At 42.7% G+C, this 13897-nt stretch overlaps 1 protein-coding gene across 8 annotated transcripts in view; it reads right to left on the reverse strand.

The window, feature by feature from the left end:
* The window catches only part of FRMD4B (FERM domain containing 4B), a 234606-nt gene that overhangs the window by 3355 nt on the left and 217354 nt on the right, over positions 1-13897 (reverse strand). For 4 of the 8 annotated variants that reach the window (XR_014507531.1, XM_083424796.1, XM_083424792.1 and 1 more), the window contains 5 exons: positions 10980-11036; positions 7446-7596; positions 6400-6567; positions 4368-5173; positions 1604-1736 (listed from right to left, as the gene is read on the reverse strand). Coding sequence is in view for 7 of the 8 variants with exons in the window: in XM_083424796.1 (XP_083280922.1) it covers positions 1604-1736; positions 4368-5173; positions 6400-6567; positions 7446-7596; positions 10980-11036 (1315 nt within the window). In the remaining variant the exon portion in view is untranslated. The remainder of the gene's footprint in view (positions 1-1603; positions 1737-4367; positions 5174-6399; positions 6568-7445; positions 7597-10979; positions 11037-13897) is intronic. The other 4 variants (XM_083424795.1, XM_083424793.1, XM_083424794.1 and 1 more) reach the window with 4 other exon arrangements.

Below are 13897 nucleotides of genomic sequence, written 5' to 3' on the forward strand. Positions count from 1 at the left end.
AGAGAGAGCATGAAAACAAATAAGAAAGAAGAAGAAGAAGATGATGATTTACATGAAAAAACATTTGGAAGCACTTGGACTTAACACTAGACTACCTGTTGCTGGCAGAATTGTGATGAGAACAAGGTGAGGAAAAGAGTGGGAAATGCTAACCAAAGAAAGCAATGAGGAACACCCCTGCCTTGAGAATGAACCCTCTATTTCACCCACCCCATCTTGCAGAAATGTGTATTTATTTTTCAGAGACCAGGCACAAGGCCGATTCTCTCTCTCTCTCTCTCCCTGCCCCTCTCACACACACAGAATATGGATCATGCACAAGGTCAGTTGGTTCACACAGCCAAAGAACAGAGGAAGCTGCCTTATGCTGTGGTGGACCCACTGGTCCACTGACTTGAGTATTGCCCACTACACTGGCTGGCAGTGGCTTTCCAGAGTTTCAGTCATCGGACATTGCTAGCCCCATCTGGGTATGCCAGGGAATGAATGTGGGTCCTTCTGTTTGGGTGCTGGAGGCAGAATGCCGCAACACCATTCACCATGCACAGAAAGTACCGGCAGGAGTCAACATTCCACGTTTTGTTTTAAGATGCAGTTTAGAACTCTGATTGCACAGGGCTCTGGTTTGTCCAGTAAGGCTATACAAGAATAGCCCAAAATAATGGGAAGTCAGAAAAGGCCTCATGGCAACAGGGAAGGAGATGAAGGCACAGCACAGCCTTGCAGGCCCTTTTGTACTTGTGTGGTGCCTTCACACAAATAACAAATAAGCAAGCTTCCCCCGCCCCTTTCCTTCTAAATCCCCAAGCCAATGGCTGACCTGAAGATATGCTGTACATGCAAATAAATGCTAAGGAAGTAGACTACCCACAATTCACCAGTGTAATAGCAGAATGCAGGCTCTTGCACGACACATTTCAGGAGCACTGCATGGTGTTGCAAGCTTATACAGAAATTCAATTTATTAGGGCTGGAGTCTTAATTAGCATGTGCAGTTTTTCAGTTCTCTAAATCGGGGTAGGTCACAGGTAGCCTTCCAAGGTTTTCTGCGCCGGCCTGTGCATTCTTTTACTGCTACCCTGTAGACTCACCAGTGGACCATTGGTCTAGGGAAATGGTTGGTGTGATAGAGACTTTTTTAAAAAAACAAGGCCTTTTGGTTGACCTGATCAATATCCCATACCCTTTAAAAATGTGGCTCTTTGGGGGGGATATTATTGGGTTATTGCTTTTATTTTTATTTTATATACTGTGATCTTCTTATGAGAACCGCCCTGAGACCTCTGGGTATAGGGCGGTATATAAATTCAATAAATAATAATAATAAATGATACATTGCCCTTCCCGGCTTTATGCCCTTCCCCATTACAGCTGCAAAATTCTGTCTCAATCAGCTTTCAGTAAATAGGCCTAAAGTCCTGCATGCTACAATCAAAATGCTGTACATGAATGAAGAAACGGAGCTTGAGTTCAGTTCTCAGGAAAAAGTTGAAAACGACAGAAGTGGCTTTCTTATGTGTAGGCTGCTTGCTGCATTCCAACAGGCAAACCAGCTGTAGACATATCACAATGTAAGCCAGCAATTCCATTGTAAATAGCTTACCTGCTTGGCAGTGGGTGGTTGCCATACACACTCCCGTAACAGCTAGCATAAGAGGACTGAGACAGCGTATCATAATCGGGAAGTCCCAGTGCAATCGGATTCCGCCAGTTCCCAGAGGCATTTGTAGAAGATGCTAAAGCAGAGGGGGAAAGAAAATAATGCTAGCGGTGACTAACTTGCCTAAGGATTCAAGCATGCTTTTTTTTATATTGTAAACCACCCTTCAGATGAAGGGTGGTATAGGAATTTAACAAGCAATAATAATAAGTAGTAGAACCTCAAACTGAGCAATTGATGCACTGCTACCAGAAAAGTATAGTCAGCTATTGCAATGAGTTCACAGAAATACCACATAGATTCAACGGGGAGAATAACATGCTCAGTCAACTTGATTAGGGCAAAGCACCTCCTTTTTATCTACCTTTAGATTTCAATCTAATCATGTTACAAAGCAAATCACAGAGAACAATTGCTCTGCTTTTTATCTTTCATTACTTAGGTAAAGGTAAAGAGACCCCTGACCATTAGGTCCAGTCGTGACCGACTCTGGGGTTGTGGCGCTCATCTCACTTCATTAGCCGAGGGAGCCGGCGTACAGCTTCCAGGTCATGTGGCCAGCATGACTAAGCCACTTCTGGCTAACCAGAGCAGCGCACAGAAATGCCGCTTACCTTCTCGCCAGAGCGGTACCTATTTATCTACTTGCACTTTGACGTGCTTGCGAACTGCTAGGTTGGCAGGAGCAGGGACTGAACAACGGGAGCTCACCCCGTCGTGGGGATTCGAACTACCGACCTTTTGATCGGCAAGCCCTAGGCTCTGTGGTTTAACCCACAGCGCCACCCATGTCATTACTTAGTTCTGCTCTAATTCATAATTTAGAAAAACGATCATAACACTGTATTCCCTTAGATTCCCTACCTCCACCATACATCTTTCTGAATATTCTAGATTTAACAGAAGTGATACTTATTAATGTTTTATTTTAACTTAAATTCAGTAACTCTGTTTTTATATATGGTAGGTTCTATTGCAATAGTTGCATCTTTTTCTAATATACAAGAGCCCACCTTTCTGTCATAAAATTACTCCCCCCTCCCCCCCAAGTTGTGTGATGGTTTATCTATTATTAAGACTTTATGAGCTTTGTGTATTCAGACTGTTTCTTTCAATGGCTTAGGCAATTTTCAGTGTTGGGCAAGAAGTCCATGCACAGGTATCAACGCATTTTGTATTTTTGTATATCCCCAAAGCACAGATACTGGTTGAAAACACAATATAAACCTTAATATTTGTCTTATTCTCTTATGTACTTGTCCCTTTGTGCAGTAATTTTTGGATGCATTTGCTGCCACCTTTTGTGGATAAAAATGTTTCATTAACTGCCTAGATCTCGCCACTATGAGAGGCAGGATGTTGAACTAGATGAGCCACCTCTGAGCCAGTAGGCTTGTCCCCAGTTTCTTAACCTCCTGCACACTGTTGACACCCAATTACTTTGCAAACCAGCTTGACCATTCTTTCTCAAACCAGTTTAGCAAGGCTTCTACAAATTATTTCAGCTCAATCCAGAGCTCTGTCGTTCTTACGCAGCACCGTATCTACTCTGACACTGAGAAACAATATTAAAGAAATGTTTCCCATTAAATGTTTTATGTAAATAATGAATAAGCAACAGTAGCTAGGATTGAATTTAAACACACACAGACACACACACACACACTTGTGCACACAGATCATCTATTTGCACAAAGTAATTACAGAATGTGATATTGCTCTAATACTCTGTCTTATACAGTATTATGTATCTATTTAGTATTCTCATTAAAAAAATTATATCCTGTCCTTTTCTTGTGTTTAGGGTGGATTACGTAAAAGAAACTTCAATGGAATGCACTCGAAAACAGTAATAAAACCAGGGTAAGTGAGTGGACTCAACAGTTTAAAACAATACATACACCAGAAACTAAATATGTCTTAATCACCCATGAGCCTGTTCCATCCTGTTTGGCCTAGGCAGGCCTGTCTGCAGGCATGGTGTAATAACAGAGAAAACCTTGCTCTTGTGATTTCGCCAACCTAACCTCTGGCACAGAGCAGCAAAGCCTCTCTCTAGGTGGTACCAGGGGCAAGGGAGGGTTACATGGGAGCAGGTGTTCCTCAAGGTACACAGGCTGTTCACTGCTTTAAAGTTTTAGGCACCGTGGCATGGACCTCCAAATCTACCTGTTGATGAACGCAGCTCTTTTCAAACAAGTGCAGTACGTTCCCTACTACTCAATATTCAAGGCATCTGCTTTCTGCACCAGATACATTTCCAGGTAGTCTCAAACAAAGAAATACCAATAAAAAATATCCCAATAGTTATTCCTGTTTCCAAAAGCTGATCAACTGGAGAATACTTCCCCCCCGCAGGCTGTGCTGCTCATTGCACGAATCCACAGGGCAAGACTAGAAGCATTTGCTCCAGAGGCACCAGCAATCTGAGTCTCTGGGCTTTATCTCAGCTACCTGATCCAAAGCCCTTTAAATGTGCCAACGTACACAGGGAATTTTTATGTGAGCAGGCCTTCCTATTTACCAGAATGGAGGAGGCGTTCATTGTGTGCGAAGAAAGGAATCCAATTTAGATATGGATGTGTTAAGTTGTTACAGTCAGGGGGACCCTGGTTGTGTCGGTACACCTCATACACCCACGAGCAATTGCTGAGCTCCAGAGCCCATGATATGTGTGAAGTTGCAGAGGCACAAAATGGATAGTTACCTGAAGAGAAAGATGATGCTCGGCTGCTCGGACAACAGGGGACCTGCAGTCCAGCAAAGCCCAGGCTCCTCTGTGACCCTCTGTCGGCGTCAAAGCCTGCCTGCAGGCCATGAGCCTGGTCTTTGTGCCCAGAGGCACGCTGGTACCAGCCGCGAAGATGCTCTGCTACTAAGGCCTTGTGAATGTTTTTGGTGATGTGTTCAGATTTCACGGACGGCTTCCGCGGGAGGCGAAGGGTGGCATAAGGGTTGTGCGGCACTCTCTCCATCTCGTCCTCATGGAAAGACCTGAAATCCCGATAGCGGCGCTCGTGTCCATAGTGCGCCGACGAACGGTAGGAAGGGTTAACCGTGTACTGGCCCTCCGTGCCATTTTCATACACGTAGCCGCTATTGTAATACACATCGCACTCCGTGTAAGGGGCGTAGCCAGGAATGTAGCAGGTGACCGACGGCTGCTCCTGGCTTTTTGGGTAGCCGCCATTGCGGACGTCCTTCTGGGCAAGGTTTGGCATGCTTCCCGAATTCGCAGCAGAAATGTTCTGCTTCTTGGTCCATCTCCTGTTTCTTGTGCGGTTGTCCAGAGTCTGGGTTGTATAGCAGGGGCTTGGGGTTGAGGTCACATAGTATTCCGCACTGGACTGGCTGGTGTAGGAAGACCCATCATCTAGGATTTCTGTACTGCTGCTTCTCGGAGATTTTGAAAGGGTGAACACTGGCTTTTCGCTGGCAGTCTCAGACAGCAAGTTGGTTTGGGACTCTAAGCTGCCCCTCCGCTGCCTGCAGTGCTGGGGAGATACATCCGGCCTGAGAAAGCAGAAAATAGCCTTTGTTACAAACATGGCATGCAGTTCTACCCAATAAGTAGCATAGGGCAAAGCTACAATACTTTGAATTACAGGAAAGGTAGGCATTGGTTTTAAGTAAAAAAACTGGAAGAACAATGAAACAAGCTCTCTATGGAGGCTGTGACGTCTTTTCCTGTGAAGTTTTTCAGAAGAAGAAATTTGGACTTTATATTCCGCCTTTCACTCCCCTTAAGGAGTCTCAAAGCGGCTAACAATCTCCTTTCCCTTCCTCTCCCACAACAAACACTCTGTGAGGTGAGAGAGGCTGAGAGACTTCAGAGAAGTGTGACTGGCCCAAGGTCACCCAGCAGCTGCACGTGGAGGAGTGGGGAAGTGAACCTGGTTCACCAGATTACGAGTCCACCGCTCTTAACCACTACACCAAGCTGGTGCTTCATGGGAAGTCCAGGCAGGAATCTAACAGGGATATAAAATATCACAAATATAATGGGAGGTTGGAATAGTTCATGTTCCGTGGTTGCAGTCTACTCCACAAGAGTCTCAAATATCTACGTGCTATGCTAGGATTTCATGTATCATTGTTGGCATTCATCTGTCTCGGGAGACAATGGAAGAGTGTAAACCTTGGAGAGTTACAGTGCCTGCTGCGGCTGTAGAGACTGATACGGTGTCACAGGGCTAACCAGTGTTTCCCAAACTTTTCAGTACTTCCTGCGACAACCTTTATCTGATTCAGAACATCTGTACTATTCAAACATTTGTTGCAAAAAAAGAAAAAAAAAGAAAAGAAAATGAAGGAAGATAAAGCAGCAAAGGAAGCTGAGCAACATTTGAGTTCCACTGAATAATTTCAAGCAAAGCTTGTAATTCCTTCAGTTTCAAGGATACTTAAGAATGTCTAACATTCCTCTGGATAACATCCATCAGGTTAGGGAAATCTGGGGAAGCTCCCTCAGCCTTCAAAAGATGTAGGAGCTTGGTTTACTGTTGTTGATTGAATGCAAATATATAGGGGACCAGCAATAACTTACTTCTAGGGGTAAGCAGCTTTTGGGAAATGCACCCGACATCTCAAGCTTTCAAAGGAGTACTATGGCGGACACACCCATGATTTTATCTATGATTTTATGATATGCCTCTTATCATAAAGAAAGATTATGGATGAGCTAATTCTTTTCTGTTGGAAATGCTTTCTGGGGGAAAGAAAGAAGAAAACCAGCTTACTGTAAATGAGTGCTACTATACGCATTGCGTGTGAGAACTGGTGTTGTGGGCATACTTCTTCCACCACGGTGCTGCCTCTCCACTGTTCTGTACGGGCTGCTGTGTGTTGACAAGGGGTCTCTGTGATTATAAATAGAGGAATCCGATATGTGGCCACCATCCCAATATCTTCAATAAAATGCAAAGCAGAAGAGCATTCGCGTTACTCGCCGACAGATTGAAAGCAGAAGATTTGAAAAACACAGGAAAGATAGTATATAAAGCAAGCATAAAGTTCACGCAGGAAAGCATCTTGCAGAATGGCTGGTATTTTGAGAGCTGCGAAAGTGGAACTTTTAAAAACGGGGAGGAAGAGAAAACGAAAATAAAAGCAGAGGTGAAACCAGTTAACTTAGCAGTCATGCTTTGTTGGGATGATGGTGCAAGCTCATGGAATACCAAGATACAATCTCAAGTGACACAAAATGGATGAGGAGTGTAGAAGTTAGAAATAATGGTGAGGAATTCACACAAGTGGTTCTGCACGTGTACTGAGGATCTCAAACTTTCTCATTCCCACTGAAGGTCCTTATGCTTCATTAGAAGCAGCCTGGAAAGGTCACCTGGCTTGCCTTTGAAGGGGCACAAAGGATTGCAGTGGTAAGAGAAGAGCTCAGAAAACCCTGGCCGTGGAGATGAAGGCTCTTGAGGTCCTACCTAGAGCCAAGCTTTTCTTGCAAGTTCCACAAGTCCAGCCACTTTTTGTTTAACCTAGTTCCCCTACTGAATAATCTCAAATGTCCAGTGTTGCATGCAAACAAATGTGTCTTCAGTTCAAGGATGAAAGGAAGTTCAGCCATGAGAATCGCTCAATGACAAGTGCCCCTCTCCCCCCCCAGAAATTGTGTTGCAAGTCAATTTGCATGCTTCTTTCTTAAGAGGCAGAAAAGGTGATGGATGAGTAAATAAATAAATAAATAACAGCAGTATTTTAAAAATATCATCACCTTTGTAGAAAAACTAAGCAAATGTTACTGAAGTTTTTGGCAATGTCAGAAATTCTGTACCTGGAGTGCCTGGATTCAAGGAGTTGCTCATTCATGGAGGACTTCCTGAGATGGATTCTCTCCACCCCAAGGGATTTGGGTGGTGGAGATTTTGGAGAAAGTGGCACAGAGTTTATTCTTTGGCCTGGCACAGCAAGAGAATCGCTACCTGCTTAAAAGAACAAGAACACATGGTTTAAAAACTTGGAAGGATGAGGAAGACATGTTGTGTGAATCCCTAGCAATCGTCACATCCTTAATTAGAAGAATCTCTCCCTCAACCCTATCATTTTGCATGCTTTTCATTTTACAGAAAGTTAAATAATACAAAGGGAAAGAAGCAATACATAGTTGGAACAGGATTTAGTTGAATGTAAGGGCGAAGTCATGCACACTCCTGGCATATTTGATAAATTAATTTATTAAGATGTTAGCCTGCTAATGTCATGTTTTCATTAAAAAGGAAGACAGATTTATTATGCCTAAGCAAAATCCCAAGCCACAGGGTTGAACAATGTAGCATTTTAATACAATGCAGCAATGATAGAAACTCAGGTATAAGGGCTGATTTTTTTTAGTATTCAACAGTCATTCGAGTATTAAAGATTCATCCAGTCGTCTTTATAGATTTAGCAACTGAGTTTGCACAAAAGGCTGTTTCCTTAATAACTGTGATTGAGAACTGATGGAGTCTCAGAGTTATATACTCACAGGACTTCCTTATGTAATGCTAATCTAGGATAGTGATTGGGAGGTCAAATAGAACATCAGGAACATAGGAAATTCCATTGCAAGTCAGACTATTGGACAATCAAGCTCAGTATTGCCTACAGCGACAGACAGTACCAGCTCTCTAGAAGGTTTCCCCAGACTACTTGGAGATATTCGGGACTGAACTGAATTCCTGTTGAGTTACAGGACTTCCCTAGTACTCTGGACTTACTTTCTGTCGCATTTTGACCTGTTATAGCAAAAACTTTCCGAGGTTTGAAAGCAGCACATTCAGACCACATGTTCGAAATATCTGTCCCACAAACATATTTAAGCCCCCAAAACTTTGGAATCAACTTTGGAATTCCTGAGGCTGAATGGGATCAGTATTGTATCTAATGAGACACCAGCAGACGTTTCTCGTGCACACATTTGGATGTATACATTGAGATGTAAAGCAATAATCATAATCATAGATAAACAGATTCATGGAACGAGCCCTGTGAAGGAGGAGCAAAGTTTTCTATTTATATAGGTGTATGCCTGGAACTCTATATCACTTTGGAAAGGGAAGGGTTCATGCAGAGCAGCTGGTTGTGCTATTTCATGAAGAGACAGTTGCATTTTCATTCAGTCTCAAAGAGCCTAACAGCTGTGACGAGTCAACTGGGGATAGGGGGGCTGTGCAGGAGAGCTAGTTATCTCCCCACCTAATGTGGTCTATACATTTCTCCCAATTCCCAGAGTGGCTTAACAATCAACCTCTCTTCCCAAGGAACTCTGGGAACTGTAACTCTGTGAGGGGAATAACTTTCAGCACCCTTTCCAAACTACAGAGGCCAGGATTCTTTGGGTGAAGCCATGACTGTTTAAAGTGGTATGATACTGCTTCAATTGTAAGATGAGAGAGCGAGAGCAAAAGCCAAGTCCTTAGTTGTGGCTTCCCAACTCTGGAGCACTCTCCCCTAGAGTCTTCCTGACACTGTTGTCTTTTTTATTTGCCCAGGCTTTGAAGCTGCAATGGAAGCTTTTTATTAGCTTTTCCTTATTTATTCTTTCACTGACTACATCCTATCTGTTGCTCTCCTTGTTGTTTGTGCTCCCCCCCCCCCAATATATATATATTTCTTTCATGGCTAGATGCCCAGGGAGCAAGCTTTTCTAAAAGTTTACAGGGCACAGCTCTCCTCCTCTTAAGTGGAAATATTTTTTATTATTATTAAAAAGAGCACTACTGTTTTATTAGCTGGACAATCTAAAACACTTGTGTGCAAACCAAGCTATCACTACCAGTTAATTCTATGCTACGCCTGAAATCGGCATGAGCTCCAAGTGTGAACACTTTTGCTAAGAAAAAAGAAAAGCTGAGGACTAAGTCCTCTTCTTGATGACTCAGAAGAAGCAAGATCAGATATGGCAGTGTGTTAAAAAGGGAGTCATCTAGGTCATTCCATTATTGGCGGAACCACAGCCAATTGGGACTGCCCAATCAGAAAAGGCTTGCCAGATCAAAGCTATGGAACAATTCGCACTGTAGGAGTTTGAGCACTAAAGTTACAGGTTATCTGTCTAAGCAATAATGAATGGGAAGGGAGGGACGGAGGGTGTTTCTAGACAGCTAATGACTAGATGAAGGAGTATGGTTAACCCTGCCTGTTGTCAGCTGGCAGGAAACACACAACCCAGATGTCACTATGGCAATTAAATAAATCATGGGAATCCTGAAAATATATATATAAAAAAGGATAATGATCACTTGTTTGTGTGTTAAACAGGGAGCTATATCTCTCAAGGAGGTTGAGAGATTGCATTAGCATGCCAGATTTCCTCTTATTCTCAACAAATTAGCAGTTAAGTCCTTTTCAGAAAATGGGTCAAGGTTAGCTCAGGATCACCATAAACTTTGCTGTTCAGTGCAATGTTCACAGGATATCATGGGTTTCAATCTTAGGCAACAGTAAAGGTGGGAGTGATAGAGGAAGAGGGGGGAAATAGGGTTGCATACATCCAGAATTTCCTGGACATAGCTGGTATTCAGCCCTTGTAAACAGCACCAGGGAGGAAAGTGCTGAAATGTCCAGGGAAATCTGGACGTATGGCAGCCCATATTTGAAGTGTAGATTTTGGCAAATTTCATTATAAATAGCTCCAAAAGTCTTCTTTTGAGATTTTGCAAAAAAAAAAAAAAAAAAAAAAAGAAAAGAAAAAAAGAAAAAAAGGAAAAGAAAAAGCTCAACACCCCTAGATGACGCCCAAGTATGTGCATATTTGTAATTATTCTGCTGGACAGTGAATGTGTATATTTATTGCAAGTGTTCAAGGTAGGGGTGGAGGGCAGAGATGAAATGGGCAAAAAAGTGTGTCTCTCTTTGCAATGGCGAAGTGGCCAGCTGGGAGTATCCCTCATGGGAGGGATAAACCAACTTCAGTAAACTTTGCCGGCTGCCCGAGTCTTATGTGCTAATCCAGCGTTATGTACAGCCATTACCTTCCTGTTTCTCTAGGTCAGGGATGGTGAGTCTGTGGTCCTCCAGATGTTGCTGGTCTACAACTTCCACCATCCCTGACCATTGATCATGCTGGCTGGGGCTGTTGGAGACCAACAACCACTGGTGGGGCACAGGTTCCCCACTCCTGCTCTTAAAGAAAAGGAACAGACAGAAATACTCATAGACCCTCATGCTGCCTTTAGAAATAAGGCTCTGTACAATACATTCCAGTCATGGGCTGTTGCAGAGGGAATAGCCAGTTCCCTAAGAATACACAGGGTAAAATTATGGAGTTGGGACATTCCCAACTTTGCTGTGTTTTATCTGCTTGTGTTGAAAAGCAAAAGCCACATACCATCTTCAAATGTTGTTGTGTCAGACAAAGAGCTGCTCTCAGAAGGGATGATTTCATCTAGGGGGGAAAGAAAAGAAAACTTAAAAAAGAACAAATGTTGCAATCTGGAATATTAAACACAGGGCACAGTTGTTGGGTTTACTCAGGTTTGTGTATATTTACAGGTTCTGATATTATGATCAACCAAATTACCAACAGGAGTACTAAGAGCAAACATAAATACAGCCCCACAACTTAAAAACAACCAGGAAAAAATAGAATCCAGAACTGCCTTTTGATAGCAGGTGTGTTGGTTGCTTCAGAAAAATAAGCATCTCTATTGTAGTCAGAGAATCTAACTAGTCTCAGATTCTGTGAAGAATAATGCCAAACAAATCAGCTGTTGGCAATTTTTAAAATTCTTCTCTATATTACAATAGCGTCCATTGATGCTGGGCCACACGCATAACATTTGCTGCACTCTGCACAAATGTTCACCACTAAGAAATGCACAGGAGTCACAGCAGAGCCTTTTACCATCACCCAGGATGTGCCAGCAGACAACCCAGCACAAGCAAGACCAACAAAACTATGGATATGACTGCCAAATACATTTGCTCTATCCACAACTGTGTTTTCTGTTGAGCAGCTCCAGAAAGACGCAGCTGCAACAGATTCATTGCTGAACCAGAAAGCTAAATCGGGGAACTTTCCAAAAGAACTATTCACCTCTTTTTATACTGGCAGATTTCAGAATGATGAGGTGGCAACCAGCAGCCACACAAGCTGCTTGCAGAGTGTTTGGAAGAGCACTTGGCAGAAACTGATGGAGAACATTGCTGATCTCTTACAAGGCTAGCTAGTCATTGCCCACAATGAGAAAAGACAGGCAATGAATTTGAGAAATGGCAGACACTACCTGCTGTAGGCCAAGTTTTTTCTTTGTCTAGCAAACAGCATGATAAATAATAATGGTAAACAGAAATTAATAAAATAATTGCAAATCAGAACTTAATAATAAAAAATAGGATATTTTTCAACATGTTAAGGCAGCCACGAGTGTCCCAAATTCTGCAATCCTTTTCTTTTGACACTTAAAATCAATCCTCTGGTTCCTCATGTCTGTAAACAAGTGCTGAAATACAACCACGCTTGCTTACTCTGTCTTCTTTCCATGAACTTCTATACACAAAGCTCTTTTTCTCTCCTCTCTCTCTCTATTATGTGTATTTTGTCCCCTTTAGCTTTTTCCCTTGATGCATCATTCTGTTCCTGTATCTTTGTTCAAAGCAGTCCTCAAAAAAACTTTCAGCATCCTCACTTTGTTCTTTGAAGTAGGGAAGAATATTTTGCGATACCCAAGATCCCAATTCTAAGAGACATCTTATTTTCTTACAAACAACACTTCTAAGATAAGGGTATATATTCTAAATTCATCCTCTCTCACGTGCAAACACTGGGGGTTGCAATGGCAGCACCCAACCCATTCTAAACTAGCCTAGAAGGAACTTCCTGTCTTGCTACTTACACCATTTTATTGAATCATAGGACTCTTAAGTGCAAAGGCAAGCATCAGGATAATCTATAGTAATGGACACCAATTATTACTCTTTGTGTCATTATCATATCCCTTGATATTTCCCCCTTTACCCTGATGATAACAACACTGTGATTTTTGCATTCCTGAACATTCTGCAAGGAATTATTTTTCAGTGATCTCATGTTTAAACAATGGAGGTTACAACTGCATTGCTTAGGCCACTTTAGCACAGAAGGGAGTTCCTAGTTTGTAATCACCATGTCATATCCTTTTATTAGTGTTTCCCCAAACACAGCACGGTAATGGACATTTCCAAAAGCGTTTTTTCTTCTTCTCCTTCTCTCCCCTTGCCACAATCCTATGTGACATTACATACAAAGGGTGAAGTACAAACTCTTAGCTTTAAAATCAGAGATGAGAGGATGCCAACAGCATGCCAGAAATCATACTGATGTCAGATAAGCAAGTTGTGCAGGCCTGCTGGGCAAATAACATGGTTCAGTTGCAAGTCAGTGTGAAACTGCTAGTCAACTACAGTGCAGAATACAGAAGGAACTGGCTTTCATTGGCAGGCAACTAACATTGAAACTGACCCATAGCTTGGCCCCCATGCCAATTGTCCAGCTTTTGCTCCCAGCAACTTGCACCTTTTCGGCTTTCCTTGGCTTGATTAAAGAGTCCATTTTGGTATCCAGCCATTTTCTCCCCATGAAGGTGCCATAATCACCATCACCCTAATCCTCTTAATCTTCAATTTGATAAACTGTGCTAAATTGTACTCTTCATGCTCCTGCCTGATCCGGTTTGTTTCCCAACGCCTGAGTCATTTCAGGGAGCTCTCATCTGTACATTTCAGTGTCATTTCAAAATGCAGGAACCACCTCTGGACCAACCACTCAGACCCATGCATTTTCCTGCATTCCTCCTCCCACGTGTCTGCCCAGCACATAGGTGTTGACGGCTAGGTGAAACACATGGCTCTGCATCAGTTCCCAGGGCAGCCTAGGGTAATATGCTTGAATGGAAGGGGCCATCAGGATGCCATCCTTACTCAAACCAGGCCACTTTTGTCTCATAGATAAAATAGTGCAAGTGTGCCTAAAGCAGCCGTGCCAAATTCCTCTCGCCCCCACCCCATCCTGCTTCAGCAGCCTGCCATACCCCATCCTATCAAAAAAACAACAAACCAACCTATGGTCATGTAAAGCATACTCAATAAACACACGAGACGTAACTGGCTGTGTTCTTAGATACATAAGATATATTATTCATGTATCAATTCATAAATTTCAACGGAAGTAACTCATAAAGTTCAACAAACGAACAAAGCAGAAGACCCAGTGGATCAGATCATTCTCTAGTCAGTTCATGCATAAGGTCCATCCGTGTAATGGTGTCT

This window comes from Podarcis tiliguerta (assembly GCF_965153285.1).
Source record: "Podarcis tiliguerta genome assembly, chromosome: 2".
Lineage (NCBI taxonomy): Eukaryota > Metazoa > Chordata > Lepidosauria > Squamata > Lacertidae > Podarcis > Podarcis tiliguerta.